The sequence below is a fragment of the Protobothrops mucrosquamatus genome, unplaced genomic scaffold (genome assembly GCF_001527695.2).
Source record: "Protobothrops mucrosquamatus isolate PMUCROS unplaced genomic scaffold, P.Mucros_1.0 scaffold_217, whole genome shotgun sequence".
Classification (NCBI taxonomy): domain Eukaryota; kingdom Metazoa; phylum Chordata; class Lepidosauria; order Squamata; family Viperidae; genus Protobothrops; species Protobothrops mucrosquamatus.
In genome coordinates, this window is record NW_015386293.1 from 455,155 (window position 1) to 471,863 (window position 16,709).

Here is a 16,709-nt window from a genome sequence, read left to right on the forward strand (position 1 = left end):
CTTCCGGACCAGGAGTACCTGATGAGGAAGGCGGGGCACTCATTGAGGAAAGAGAAGTTTCCTCCATTTTCCTATAACCTTGAAACACAATAGGGGGTTTCTGTTATCAGGAAAATGCCAAACTCTGGGTAAGGACAGACGGACTGCAGGGACGCCTGGAACCCAGGTATAATCCCAGTTGGATAAGGACAGGTACACTCCTGGGGCACCTGGAATCCAAGGGAGAAACTAAGTACGAATAAGGACAGACACTCTATAAGGGGAGCCTGGAATTCGTACTGAAAATACTGTGGATAAGAACAGACACGCTGATGGGGAGTCTGGAATCCCAGTACAGTGCCAATTAATCTGAGCCAATTAACCAATTCCAAATGAGGACCAGGAGACACCAAATTTCCAAAGGATAAGTAAGGGATCTGCCTCTATATGCAGAAATGGAGAACACAAAATGGCGGCCTTACCAAAATGGCGGCCTACCTCCCTACCGAAATATGGCAACCCAGTATGACCACCCTTGGCAGAAAGGGAGAACTCGTTTGCCAATTGGAAACTGTACCAGCGCCCAAATTAAATTAATTCCTTTCACTGAATAAGTAATTCAAAAAAATGTTTTTTAAAGAATTGAGGTCTCAAAATGGCCGCCGCGGCCTATGCAAGGCCCACGAGGCTCAAAATGGCGTCTCAGACACAGGCAGGGCCGGGGAACTGTTTCCACCCCCCCCGCGCACTCTGAGGGGTCTCGCACGCCGATCAGCAAGAATGGAGGAATCGGGGGGAAATAAACTTTAACTCAGTCCCCTATAGCCGCCGAAACCGCCGATCGTAGTGGAGGCCAAGCACGCACGCGCGCGCACCTCCGCGATCGAAATATAGCAAATTTGGAAAAAACTCACAACGATCGCTCCAAGGGGACTGCAGCCGCAGCCCCGTGAAGGAAAACGGCGCCGAAGTCAATCCAGGGACCTCCCCCCCTTTTGCCCGGCGCGAAACGCGCCCGAGTCAACAGCCGCAGCCGCGGGCTCCGTGAAGGCTTGAATCTGAGGAAGACAACAGCCGATGTCTTCCTGACGGAGTGAGGCTGGATCGATCGAAAGGAAATTGCCTCCCGGGGCCTGTCTCTTCCCGTTAAACCAACCTACGGAGCCGCAGCCGCAAGCTCCGTTAGGCTTGAGGTGATCTGAGTCCAACAGCCGTTGGCCTCCTGTCGGGGAGAGGAGCAGACCCGTTCGATTCCCTGCAGGCCCAATCCTAATTTGAATAATGGGCTGTGAGACTAACAGCCGTTAGTCTCCTTGTAAATACTCACAGGGATCGCTGATGGGAGATGAAGATACCGAATTAAGTGCAAGCACAGATGAATTTTTTAAGATTTTAAATTGGAAGGGGAATGGAGATCCACCAATGACTGTACCTGCCTAGAGCCAAACTTGCAACGTCTGTCCTGGGCAAGATCAAGTCAAAGACTGGAGATCAACGGTCCAGGACGGGCGTGGCAACTTTGGCTGACTTGATCTGATTGGGCAGGAATACAGTCTACTACCCAATGGTGGAGTCTCCATCTCAGTGCTGGAGAAAGAACTGGAGAAGATAACAAAATACAAAGACCTACAAATAGAAATAGAAAGACTGTGGCAAAAGCAAGCAAGGGTAGTACCAATAGTAATAGGCGCCTTGGGTGCAATCCCAAAACAACTGGAGCACCACTTGAATACCATTGGGATTGACAAATTCGCCATTAGTCAATTGCAAAAGGCGGCCTTACTAGGAACTGCTTCTATCCTGCAACAATATCTGTAATACCATCAAACATCCACATCTGCTTATCCCAGGTCCTTGGTAAGGACTCAGTAGGTAGACAAAATGCCAAATCCAGTCTAAACATCTGGCTGACTGTGCGATGATCCATAATAATAGTTGGAAGGGACCTTGGAGGTCATCTAGTCCAACCCCCTGCTCAGACAGGAAACCCTATACCATTTTGGACAAATGGCTCTCCATTCTCTTCTTAAAAACTTCCAGTGTTTGAGCATTCAATACTTCTGGAGGCAGGTTGTTCCACTGGTTAATTGTTCTGTCAGGACGTTTCTCCTTAGTTCTAGGTTGGTTCTCTCCTTGATTTGTTTCCATCCGTTGCTTCTTGTCCTGCCTTCAGGGGCTTTGAATAGCATGACTCCTTCTTCTTTGTGGCAGCCTCTGAGATATTGGAACACTGCTATCATGTCCCCCCTCATCCTTCTCTTCATTAAACTAGACATACCCAATTCCAGCAACCATTCCTTATGTTTTAGCCTCCAGTCCCCTAATCATCTTTGTTGCTCTTCTCTGTACTCTTTCTAGAGTCTCAACATCTTTTTTACATCATGGTGACCAAAACTGGATGCAGTATTCCAAGTGTGGCCTTACCAAGGCATTGAAAAGTGGTATTAATACTTCACGTGATCTTGATTCTATCCCTCTGTTAATGCAGCCTAGCACTGTGTTGGCTTTTTTGGCACCTGCAGCACAGTGCTGGCTCATATTTAAGTGATTGTCCACTTAGACTCCAAGGTCCCTCTCACAGTTACTACTATTGAACAAGGTACCACCGATACTGTACATTTGATCCAAACTGTTCTATTTGCATTTTGGCTTAGCTAAATACTTTCACAAGTAAGCCTATATATATGACTTTAACAATGTGAAACATTAGACTTAATAATGGAAGAGGAACAAAAATAATAGAAAAACTATAATGAAAATTAAAAATATTTTATTTACATTCTTATTTATATACAAATTTTACACCTTGCTTAAAAACAGTACATATGCATGACTGAACATAATGCATTCACAGGATGAGTCAGATTAACGTTTACAAAGAAATAAAAATGTTTTTAAGAATATTAAAAGATTGCAGTTTCACAACTGCTTCAGGTAATTATTAGAATGCACAGTGCATATTTGAATAAAGTATTCCAATTTATTATAGCACAATTCAAAGGTAACTGAAATTAACATGCAAACATTTATTAGATACGTTGAAAAGCAGCATTGGCTTATGCATAACCATCCTGCAACAGCAACATCTCCAACTATTGTTACTAATATATTCTCAAAATTTGGTCTAGTGTTTGAAATTCCCTTTATAAAACACATATGAAATTTAATCCTAATCAAGATTTATTAATTTAATTCAGAATAAGTAGTCCTGATTTTTATTCAAATGTTTGTCCCTTTTTTTTTCTTTCAAAAGTTGAATAAATCTTGTAATGCTACGATGCCATAAAATTGAGAGAAAGCATTTTCTGGTTATGGAACTTTAAGCAAGTTTTGTTTTCAGGTATTGGCCCTTATTTCTTGTTTATACTGATACTAAGAGATATTCTTGAATTATGTATAAATATTCTCACTTTAGAAATGGAATTTTATTCTTTAATTCCATTACTTCAGAATATCAGTAGCTTATATGATAAGAAAATTCAGAATTTTAATTCAACCACTTTATAACAATAAAAATGAGCAGTGATGGACTCTACGAGGTTAGCCTAGTGGTTGTTATAGTTTTACATGTGACCACCTTTCTTCTAGTACTGATTAACTTAATATAAGAAATGAACATACAAATCATGCTTAAAGTGTTTATTTGGTGTCTGATTTTTTTCATGTGGTATTCCCATTTTACTTGTACTACTTTTCTCCACTAAATAGTATAGGAAATACTATTCACAAGTAAATTGTATCAACGTAAACACACCATAAGATAAAATTTAAGAATAGGCTTTCTAGAGTAATTTGTTTTAAAAAATAATTTATAAAACACATGTAAACATTCATTAATTGCTGCAAGACACTAGAGTTTTTGGAGAGCCATTTCTTCTTAAGAATAAACAGGTTTTTTTTCTTCTAACACTGCCAAGTGTTTTTTTATATATATACAGACTCCCAAATGAAATGAACAGGCCTTAGTCTAGTGCAAGGGTGTCAAACTCACAACGTCATGTGACGTGTCGCGACATATCACGACTTTTTTGCCATTGCCAGCAATGGGATGGGCGCGGTATTGCTATGATGCATCCAGCCTGCGGGCCGGCAGTTTGACACCCCTGGTCTAGTGCATTATGTTTAAATCCTCTAAAAGTGTTCTTGTTTCCTTCCTCTTCCAATTTGGCACTAAAGTTGGCATTTTAATTATTCTTGAAATGAAAATGGTTTAAACTAAATAGTGAGCTTTTTAGGAGAGCATAGGAATCAACAATATGGAAATTGCTCAAAGTTCAGTATAGGTTGAGTAGCTATGTTTTAAATACATTTAAATAAAGAAATTATAGTTGTGACAGACATGGAAAAATACCAAAGAACTACAATTCTTAATACCAAAAGGATGAATAATTGCTGAACTTGCTACATTCTTACATTCTTTTCTCTTGTAACCTTAAGTTATTTTCATATGCATAGGAATTTCAAGAAAGTACAATTTAGAATATTATCATGAACCAAATGAAGATACATAATAGGTTAGAAATCATCTGACATTTATAAGTTGAAGAATATTTGCCTTTTAATCAAAGAAACAAAATCAACATTCATGTTAAAATAAATAAGTTGTATTTTTATCCAGTGTATGTAACAGCAGGTTTGAAAAACTTAAGGCTGACATCCTACATAGGCTAACTTTAAGTATCAGCTCAGTAACTCATTTAAGCTAACTTTCCATTAAATATGCAAACAACCAGGCTCTTGTATTACAATGGATGAGAAATTAAATAAAAAGCACAAGCACCATAGTTCCACTTCATTTCATTTAATGTGCCTTTTCAGATAACTTACTATAATTAAGAAAGCAATTCATAAAATATCTATTAATATATTTCATAACTTTGCTATTGTCTCAGTGGTAAATTATTTTTTAAAACTCTTCTTCTATATGATACCCAAGATGATTTAGGTATTGATCAGGCCACATAGCATATAACTTGGATATGGAGGATTCCTGTTTTAAAAGCATTCTTAAGAGTAAAAATGCCTTTAATTTATCAACTCTGCATGGGTAGACACATGTTGGTATATTTTATAAAAAATATTTTATATATAAGCAGTGAAGACCTTGGCCTTAGAAGCCCTTTGAGATTACTTAAAAGCCAGGCAGGTAAGCCATCGCTTAAGCCTAACCTAATGATTTCCCCCAAGTTAGATGTAATCAAAAACTCTCATTTTCTTACAGCCAAGTCTTTGATCTCATAGCAACCATAATGAAGCAGCAACAGTAAGTGCTTAAGGTTCTCTGCTCTTCATACATGTAATAATTAACATGATACAAAAGTAGCTCTTTAATGTACTTGGGGAAAAAATCACTTCCATTTTTATCTGATCTTATCCTGCTATCACAAACACTTCTAGAATTAGTTAATTTTAGTCAAATGAATAGACTAAATAAAATAAAAGTAAATTTTATGGTGAGCAAAATTCAAGAAGTTACTAAAAAACTGTACTTATTTTGAGAAACTTAGATTATGTTCCTCTGGCAACATAAGTTCTTAAAATGGGATGTGAGAAGTTATACATCACATTTTGAAACATGCTGTGGATTAAACTCATTTACAATTTCCCCCTCTTTATATGCTATATTCTATATACTAATAAAAAATGAATAGGTCTATAGCAAAATAGAAATAACGAATGAATGTGTGTATATACACATTAGTATGCTTTTATTTTATGAATAAAAGATCAGAATTATTTTATTCATTCAGGAATTACTGGCGATATATACCAATATGCCTTCAAAACTGAATCCAAGCAGGGTTGTTTTGCTCTTAAACTGTTGACTTCTGGCATTACATTTTCCCTATCACATAAATTCTGTTTATCTTATTATGTTGTCAATTACAGAATGAAGCTTTGGTTGCATCTTAATAAGGTTAGTAACTGTAAATGTCTATATTAAAAGAAGTAAACATAAGTTACACAAACAAGAGGATCACTTTTGGTTTAATGTGCATTTGAATTTGTGCTAATAAGATGCTTTTTTCAGAAACATAAAATTTATGAACATTCAACTATTGTCTGTGTACAAGAAACTAATGAGAAAATTTGGTCTACCTTTTTTAATATAACATGACCTCAGTAAACATAGCATATTATTACATGGGTAATTTATACTTGTGATCTTTGAGATAATCACAAAGTAATATTGCCCCATAAATTTATCTTTCAGAGAGAAAAGCTTGGAAAGAACACAATTATATAAACATTAGAGCCTCATTTGCTTCAGTCAAGTATGTTGCTGTTTAACACAATACAGATTGGGAACTTATCACATGCATAATTTTAAACTCCAAGAATATAGCATGTTGTTGTATAGAGGTTCCCCAAGTGCTGAAATAAAATTGTGCAGTTTATATCTTTATGTTTTACATGACCATTTGAGTCTCATGAAACCATTTCAGCAGTCTGCCTCGAGTCAGCAAGTTTCAAATTGTCAAGTATTATTTTTCACATTTCCAAATTACTTTAAAGAGATAAAGAAAGCTCATTATCAATCCAAGGTTCTATTCAGATTGAGGGATATCATTCATTTTCAGACATGCATCTACAGATTTATGGAGTGCTTTTAACAATATCCTATTGTCCAGAGATGGGAAGTCCAAATTTTGCCAACTACAACTGGCCTTGTTGACTGAGGTTGGGTGTTGTAGTTCAACAAAATTTCAAGGGATACAGGATCCCTGTGCTGGCCATCCACCTTATTTAGAAATAGTGAAGCCAGTAATATTTTCAAGTTTGCTGAAATAATGCTGAGTCAGTCAAATCTCTGTTTTTAAGTATAATAGCTTAATCAGTGCAAGGAAATGGTTTTGTCAATAGCTGGTAATACCTGGAGAAAACTATCTGCTCATAGCAGATTTTATGCTTATTATAGACATTATGTATATCTTCGGGACAAAGCACTAATATGATAAAACTTGGAAAATCTTTAAAAAATACACACACTTTCTTCACTTTCTTCCTTATTTGCATTAAAAGGACTTCAAATATTATTCCATCAGTCAGCAGATACCAAACATATATTACATTAATGACAATGAAGCTTTCAATTATCCAATGAATGTATATATGAAAGGGTACCATCACAGCTAAAATTCTACAGATATGGCTGATATCTGTGCACTTTAAAAATAGATTTTAGCTGCACATAAAAATATGCATTTTATTTTGACCATACTGTATACATAAATTTTTTTTCACAATTAAAACAAAGGCAGTCTAGAATTTTCATAAAAAACTGTTACTTTCAGAAACTTATTTTTCAGCAAGACTAACTGGAACTATTGCATAAAACTAAGGAAAATCATATAAAAAAATAGAAAACTATTTTAAATTGTGACCAATATCAAAAGATGATGTGTCAAATTTGTTCAGGGGGCATAAAAGTGAAAAAGAAGTATCCAAAAAACAAATTATGTACTTAAAACAAAAAAACCATTGCACTTATTAGAAGAGAATATGTTCTAGTAAGGGTGCCGAAATGTTCACCTGTTTAAAAAATTTAAATGCACAATACATTTGCTTTTAAACCACCTTTCAAAAACAGTATGTTCCAGTATTTTCTGAACCATAAAGTTTTGTTTAGAGACATGTGTTCATGTGTGTCTATTACATGGTTTTATAACAAATAAAATGGAAGAACATCTTTTATTTTCTCTTCTCTCATAATATGTAAAAAAAATTAATCATTATGAAACTGCAGTTATTGGCATTCCTAATAAACTTTGTAAATGCATTCCTGTACACTTTTTTCTTTATTAAGATGTATATTACACAGGTCAGTGACATTTAATTTGCTTTATTTCCCTCTACTTTACTCTGCTTTTCTCATGAATACTTTCTTCTTAAGTCTGTTGTTTTAACTACAACGTCTAACATGTTCTAGCACATACTCAGGAAAATGTAGGCTACAAACTTGTAAACCGTCAAGTTTGCAGGGCATTCTCGGATATTCATCTTCTTTCCATTTATTATCTTCAGGGTCAAAAGTAAGAATTGAATCACTGTAGTGACCATTGTAACAAAGGCCTCCAAGAACCATTATCTGCTTGTCCAGAACAGCCACTCCATGGCCACTTCTACCAATTGGCATAGAAGCCAAAATTGTCCATTGATCAGTATCTGGATCGTAAACCTCTGTAGAAGGGCACCCTTGAGATTCAAACGAGGCTCTCAGAATTACACACACACCTCCAAAAACATAAAGCTTGCCGTTATAGGAAAGCATTTTGTGAAAACATCTTGCATAATTCATTTTGCATTTGTTTTCCCAACAATTAGTCACCACTTGAGTCCTCCTTGTTCGCTGCTCCACTGTCCCTTCTTTACTGGGATCAAACACACAAACCTGCTTGGATGTAGAAGACGATGTTATTCCACCAGTGATGTACAACTTGCTGCCAAGAACAGTTCCTTCATGTCCATATTTATTGACCGGATAAGGATCTACAAACTCCCACTTATCTTCTGTAATATCATATCGTTCGGTTGAATAAAATGTCTCATCTCTTGTTCTTCCAGCTACTGCATAGATGTATCTTCCAATAACACCAACAGCAAATTCTGACCGTGGCACAGACATATCTGCCATTCGCAACCAAGAGTTTTGCCTTGGATCATATCGGAACACCTTGGAGGAAGCATGAAATTCACCATCTGGCCCCAACTCTTCCCCACCCAATAAGAATACAAAGTTATTAACAATAGCAAGGCAATCTGGTCTCAAAGGTACTTGTGGGCCTTCTAACTCCCACCAGACCCTTGGCTTGTGCAGGAGGAGGATTTTGCTATTTACCATGCTGTGTCCTATCATTCCTCTAAATACTGCAGTCTGGGGTTTGGCAGAACGAATGCGATTTGATTTCATTTCCATCAAAGGCTGTTGATGCACACAATGGAAGTAATTCATAGCCTGCTCCACTTCGTGCCGTAACTGTCTGGAATAACGATAAAATTCTGAAGTTTTCACCTAAGGATAGAGCAAAATACATATATTTATTTTCAAGATGCATCTACCATCTGAAAGTAGGCAGATTCTAGGTATTCTAGATACTAGAACTTACCACATAACATGCAATTTAAGTCAATATAATTTAAATAGTAGTCATTAATCTCAAATTAATGCTAAAAGTAATGTTCTATTTACTGAATTATACATTTGCTGGTTATAATTATACCCCAGGACTTAAGGACAGACGTATTTTCACTTGCTTCTAGAAGTCCATGAATGTGAGGGCTATCCTTGCATCAGAGTATTTGAAAGTATTTCAAAGGAGGCAGATCTACAAAAAGTACCCCATGCTGGGACCCTTCCCACTATAACACCTAGCCTATTTGGGACAAAGAGCAACAACTGTTAGGGAGAGGTAGTTCTTAGGTATGTAGGCTATATATGGCATTGTATATAGTATGAAAATATTACAGAAAAATTGTTCAGAAATAAGTTGGTTAATTTCCCGAATTAAAGGAAACCATGAAACAAATACTTCAAATACGATTTACTAGCTGAAATCATAAAAACTCAGAAGAGCTTTTAAATAATCTGATCAACCAGTATCACATTTTGCTGCTCTTCAACAAAATTACTCAATTGTACAATAGAGGATGGTTATAGGCTACAGTGAACTCATTTTCAGTATGACAGATCCCAATACTGATTTTTAGGCATCTTTTAAAATAACATTTTTAGATTGGCCTTCTTCATGATTAACTCCTTCTACCATTTATATCTTTAATATACCAATACCTTTAATAAATATGTAAATCCATTTTTCTATATTTTATATCTATTTCTCCAAGGCCATAAAAACGTGCAACAGAAGAAACTAATTAAAATATCTAGTCCTCTGAACATGCCTTTTAAATTCTAATTCATAAGTTATCAGGCCCTAAACTAAAATACAAAAATTACCATATCAGTCAAATGCAAACTTGTAGTTTACTAGTTCACTTATGCAGTTCAACATAATATAACATCATCAATAATGAATTCCAGAATAGAATAGAATAGAATAGAATAGAATAGAATAGAATAACAGAGTTGGAAGGAACCTTGGAGGTCTTCTAGTCCAACCCCCTGCTAGACAGGAAACCCTATACCATTTCAGACAAATGGTTGTCCAATCTCTTCTTAAAAACTTCCAGTGTTGGAGCATTCACAACTTCTGGAGGCAGGTTGTTCCATTGATTAATTGTTCTAACTGTCAGGAAATTTCTTCTTAGTTCTAGGTTGCTTCTTTCCTTGATTAGTTTCCATCCATTGCTTCTTGTCCTGCCCTCAGGTGCTTTGGAGAATAGCTTGATTCCCTCTTCTTTGTGGCAACCCCTGAGATATTGCTATCATGTCACCCCAGTCCTTCTTTTCAGAAAACTAGACATATCTAATTCCAGCAACCTTTCTTTATATGTTTTAGCCTCCAGTCCCCTGATCATCTTTGTTGCTGTTCTCTGCGCTCTTTCTAGTGTCTCAACATCTTTTTTACATCGTGGTGGCCAAAACTGGATGCAGTATTCCAAATGTGGCCTTGCCAGGGCATTATCAAGTAATATTAACACTTCATGTGATCTTGATTCTATCTCTCTGTTAATGCAGCCTAGCACTGGGTTGGCTTTTTTGGCAGCTGCAGCACGCTTATTATACCGATACTGATTTCCCCAAAGCTCTTTTTATAGAATATTAATGTCTAGTCTAGCACTGAGGCAAGTTCTCCAATTATATTACATTAACTTAACAACATAGTTACTGATTAGGGCCTGCAAAATTCAGGCAGTCTTCATTCAGTGACCATCTGAAATTACAGTGGTAATGAATGGGATTTACAACTGTTCCTCGTAATTGTGGTTGTCACAGCATCCCTTTTGTCATGTGATTATAGGTGCCTGGCAACTGTCTTGCAATTACATTGCAGCATCCCATGGTTGCATGATAGCCATTTGTGACCTTCAGCCTCCATCAATGGGAAGCCAAATAACAATTGCATGACTTTGGGATGCTGTGACCGCATGGGATTCACCTAACAATGACAACTGGAACTACCACAACTGCTATCATAAGTCAGCAGGGTCATATGATGTCACACTTTATGACCATGTCACTTAGTGACAGAGTTGCCAATCCCAATTACCATACTTAAATGAGGAGTATCTGTATTTTTTAAATTTTTAAAATTAAATAAATTTCTATATAAAAATAGGGTATAGTCTCCATTTACTAGCAATTACATGAATGAGAATTATGCTCTCTCATTTTCAACCTACATGAATTGATTTTTAATACAACACACCTTTCTGTGCAAGAGTGCTTCTCTATCTCGTATCTTCTTATTTATCAACATATCGAGACCATCAACCTAGAAATATATTTTAGTTGATAAATGTTTTTTGTAAATTACATTAAATAAAAGATTTTGAAATAAACACCTATTTGATATTTATGACAACTTAATTTCAAAAGGTATTGTTACAAGGAAAGCTTAGTTTTAACACTTTTATTTCTAAACATCCATAATGTATTCTTAAGTTTCATCTCTATTGGTCTTCACCATGAAAATGATTATTTACCAATTAATGACCTTCATTTCATAAATATTTATATTAATTAAACTTTGAATCATTATAATAAAGTGATTAGTGTACAACATGGGTCTTGCTTGAACAGGCTACCTATTATAGTCATAAAACATGAATTCTGAACACAGAAGCAAACGAAAAATTAGTTTATGTATTAAGTCTTTAAAAGAGTTTTGTTTGGTCCACACCAAGTTCCTTTTTTTTAACAGTACCCATTTCATAAAACATTTCCTTCTTCTATAATTTGCCAGTGAAGGCCTTATTACTTCTGGAACTTTTAATTTGTCATTATTTGTTTAAGAATCCTTTATTGTCATTCTAGGGTTAAATGGTACCAGCTATTAGCTTGAGTATTATCACCTTATTCCTCTTTTTTACCCAAAACATGCATATGAAGATACCTTTTACTTTTACTTAACAATTTATAGGATAAAAGAGAAAAGCATTTTGAAAAAAAAAAGCGTCCCTGGACAAAAAGTTATTACAAGTATCCTTGCGTAATTACGATAATTGGGAGCCACAATTCTATTGTTAAGTAACGGGGTTGTTAAACAAAACTTCATGTGACCTTGACTGGCTTATCAACTCATTTCAACCACAGTCATTAAGCAAGTCACATGCAGTCATTAAGTAAGACATCATGTGATTGAGACTTGCAATTTTACTGCGAAATTCTCCATTCTGTTCGTTAGAAGCCATCTGTGAAGTGTATAGATGACATGTGATTGTAAAATGCTGTGACAGTTGTAAACACCCACTAGTTATGAAGTGCCTGAATCTCAATCATGTGACTGCAGAGATGCTGCAAAGGTTGTAAGTGCAAGGATAAATCATAAAATTAATTTTTCAGCACTGTCATAATCTTGAATGTTCACTAAACAGGGCAATCATTAAGTGAGAACTACTTGTACAAATGAGGCTAAGTCTACACTGCAGATAGATGAAGAACAGCAATATGGATACAAATGGATACACTAAGAAAAAAAATAAAATGGAATACAAAAAGATGAAACAGATATAAATACAGTATCTAAAAGTGAATGATGCAATTAGCAAATATCATATATGGAAAACAAATTAAAGTTCAGTGCTTTAATCAATTCAAATATTTGTAACCAATGATTACAGTACACAGCAATCATAATATTTATTTTTAAATATTTATTTTTTTTAAAAAAGTCAATATGTAGCATTATAGTTAAATGTTGGAAAATATACTTGTAATACTGTTGGTTACTTAGCTTGATCTCTTAGGATGTAGTTATTTCATTTTTAACTCAAAATACATAATCTAAGAAGATTGTGTGTGTGTGTGTGTGTATGTTTTCTTAACATATAAACACATAAAAATACAGTAATAAAGACTCCCTTTGCTCTAAAATTTGCTTTTAATGTCAACTACGTCAATTAGGTTTCATCTAACTCATACCTTTAGCAAAATATACATGGATTTTGGTATGTTGCATATTTTAACAGGTGCAATAATTTTATAGATGTTAAGAGAAAACTGGGCAGTTGACACATCTTTACACTATTATAGTTTACTATTATAGTTCACAGTACACTATTATAGTTCACAAATAACTTCAATTTTACAAATTATATTTGTGTATTAGTGGCAGCTGAACAGCAAGTACAGATTGTCCTCGACTTATGACCATAACTGAGCCCAAAATTTCTGTTACAATGTGAGTCAGTTGTTAAATGAATTTTGCCCCCAGTTTACAACCTTTCTTGCCATGTTGTTAAGTGAATCACTGCAGGTGTTAAGTTACTAATACAGTTGTTAATCTGGCTTCCCCATTGACTTTGCTTATCAGAAGGTCACAAAAGGTGATCACGTGACCCCAGGACACTGCAACTATCATAAATATGAGTCAGTTGCCAAGCATCTGAATTTTGATTGTGAGACAATGGGGATGCTGCAACGATCAAGTGATAAATGGTCATGTCACTTTTTTCAGTGCCATCATAACTTCAAATGGTCACTAAATGAACTATTTTAAGTCAAGGACTACCTGTACAGAATTTATATTTGATTACATGATATTTTAGAAGCTCTATGTATTGAAACTGTCTGTAAAATAACAGGATGCATTAATAGAAGATATATTTAAGAAGAGTTTGCTTTAATAAAATCTATTACAGGAATATGGAAGCTTACAGCTCTCTGGATACGCTAGCTCTTTCAACAGTTCAGGTATGCTAATATTTCTGAAGTCATAGGCCAAGTCATAGGCCAGCAATATATAAAAGTCATGGTTTCTCCACACCTATGTCATAAAACATTTTGTTTAAACAGATACATCTCTGAATATCTCCCTGAATTTTTAAGAGTTTTTCCAGTGAATGCAATACATTAGAAGCTCTGCACTGCTGAAGACATTGAGGAATTTGGTAAGAAAATCTCTCTCAAATGATGACCCAATAGGTCATAAATGATCTAGCACCTTTTAAAATTAATCACATATTATTCTAGTCATCAAAAGGGAGATTCACATATTCCAGGCAAGATTTTCCAGTCCACACTGATACGTTGAGGTTGTCAAAAAGTCTAATTCTAGATAACACAGCAGTACATGAGCTATCTCTTGAAGGTTTTTCTTCCATAACACTATTGGGGATTTTTTTATTTAGAAATTATAGAAAAGCTGTTATTTATGTAGATTTAGGGGTCGGGGGAAGGTAGGTATCCTATCCAAGAAGGATGTTAACATTGCTTACAGGCCACACATGCTTCTGATGCATAAGTAAGTATAGAAGGTAATAAAAGATAAAAGAGTCCCTGCGGATTTTACTCCAATAGTTGTCGCTGACTATAGAGGGTAGTGCTTATCTCCACTTCAAGGCCTTTGAGCCAGCGCTGTCCGAAGACATTTCCGTGGTCATGTGGCCAGCAGGATATTATGGAGTGTTAGTTATCTTCCCATCGAAATGTGTACCTATTTATCTACTTGCATTTGCATGCTTTCGAACTGCTAGGTTGGCAGGAGCTGGGGTGAGGACGAGAACTCACCCCATTGCTTGGCGCTCAGAACTTGAACCTGGGCTGCCGACTTTCCAGCCAAGCCCAGTGTCTTAACCGCTAAGCCTCTGTGCTGCCCAAGAGGAAACTCTTATAGTCGCCTAATTTAAAGAGTCTTTCTAAAGTCAAACTGTGCTCAACTTCTAAAGTCATATGTTAATCAGTAAACCTGGTCAATAAACCAGTTCCTAATTGATCCACGTTATTTCTTACCCTCCAACAACCATAGCCTCAAAGATCTGTATCAATGTAGAGAACATCTACCACAATGCCCACTGCTCTGCAGTTGAAAAAAAAAACAATGCTGGAAGAGGAACCTAAATTTATATCCCAATCAGAGAACAGAAAACAGAACTAAAACTTAGTACCTCACATCTCTTTTTATAAAATCAAAATAAAAACAGTACCTAGGTTTTTTTTAAATTACAGTTCCTGTACCAAATCTGTTGGAACCAACAAATAAAGCCAAGGAGGGAGCACTATGTACCCCATCTTGAGCTCCTGTACAAATGGGATATATGTCAGATTAATAAATCAAGTTCAGCATCTAAAGATAAAAGCTGAGATTCTTTTTCTAGTGCACTCTTATATTTTTGAATTTTCATTTTTAGAAGTTAAAACCTTAGAGCAGACATATCAAACTCGCGATGTCGCGTGACATATCGGAACTTTTTCCCCATTGCTGGCAATGGGGTGAGCGCGGTTTCCTCGTGACACGTCCGGCTTGCGGGCCGGCAGTTTGACACCCCTGCCTTGGAGTGTATTTTATTTTGAAATATATAAGACTTCCACAACTGTGCCAAGTCAATACACATCAGTATACACAAATCACAGATTTCACTGATTCTGATTATCATAAACAGTCTTGTAGGCTTTTCACTACTGAATAGTTTTCACTTTGATTGATAATCAGAAAAGCTGTAAACCTACCTGTTTTCTGATTGTAAATTCTTTTAGCTTGTAACTGGGAAACTTTAAAATTAAAACGACACTCATTTCAGACACAATTACAAGGTTCCGCTTTCTAAAACAGTCTTATATTTCCCCTTCAACTAATTTTGGCTATTTTACCTATGAATACCATGTTGCCCTAAACACATGAACACTATCTACTGCTTTCAAATGCACCAACCTTTTCAAAAACACTGGATGGTGTCATCAAACAAAACCTGATATTCTGAATGATGGTGTCGGTATGTCTCCAGCGTCTTCTATCATGCCGCAGCCAAGCCTGAACAGCCTCATAGAGTTCTATCTCTGGGAATCTGCTCAGATGATCATTATCCAAATAAGTCATAAGCTTTTCAAAACTGAGATAGGATAAAAAATCAGGTCTGGCCATGAGAGGCACAAAATTTTCTAACAAAAAGGAATCCAGTTTTTCTCTTACTCCTTCAATGTTTACACCAAAGTCATCTAAAAGTCTCATAATTTCTGCACAATTTTCCAAACATATTTTTGCTAAGAGAAAGGAGCAGCAGAACTTCACCACTTCAATAAGTTGAACATACATGGCAGCCTGCAGGATCTCATGAACAGTGCTCATGCTCAGTTCAATAGTTCCATAGTACATGAACTGGAGAACATGGCTAAAGCCTGTTGCTGTCAGTCCTTTTAAGTGGATTTTATCCTGATCTCGTTCCCTCATATCAGCAGTAAACATAATCCTGAAGTAATCGCTTTGGGTGGCAAGAAGTGCTTTATGAGCTTGAAATTGGTGATCCTCAATGACAAGAGTGACATCAAGCAGTAATCCCTCCTCATACAGTGTTCTGAACCCAGCTGAGACGCTGGTGTCATGGATGGAGGAATTAAATCCTTCCACGTCCCCTGCCATGAATCACCTAGAAAATGTAAACAAAGAAAACTTTAGAATTTCATGAAATTCCTGAAGGTTGGAAATACCTTAATATTTAATCCAGTGTCTCATTTTTTAATCCTGAATAATATAACTGGCATTTTATACAACAACAGTCAATACAGAAAATCTTCCTTTAGCAAAAGTAATCATAACAATCAGTTAAGGATTTGTTTAAATATTAACTTTTAAACTCTTTATCCCCAACTTTCACATTATGCATAGTAATTATAA

The 16,709-nt window shown here is 35.9% G+C and overlaps 1 protein-coding gene across 1 annotated transcript; it reads right to left on the reverse strand.

Annotated features, from left to right (window-relative positions):
- Nucleotides 1-5,041: 5,041 nt before the first annotated feature.
- On the reverse strand, nt 5,042-16,454 carry KLHL15 (kelch like family member 15). The gene is made up of 2 exons (XM_015827823.1): nt 15,750-16,454; nt 5,042-8,992 (listed from the first exon to the last, which is right to left on the reverse strand). Exons 1-2 carry the CDS (start codon nt 16,452-16,454, stop codon nt 7,883-7,885), a joined length of 1,815 nt encoding a protein of 604 aa, XP_015683309.1. The 3' UTR covers nt 5,042-7,882.
- Nucleotides 16,455-16,709: the final 255 nt, after the last annotated feature.

Coding starts and splice junctions, on each gene's coding strand:
- KLHL15 (XM_015827823.1), bottom strand. CDS start 16,454: ATGGCAGGGGACGTGGAAGGATTTAATTCCTCCATCCATGACACCAGC. Junction 8,993..15,749: donor CATCCAGTGTTTTTGAAAAG/GTTGGTGCATTT, acceptor CTCTATCCTTAG/GTGAAAACTTCAGAATTTTA.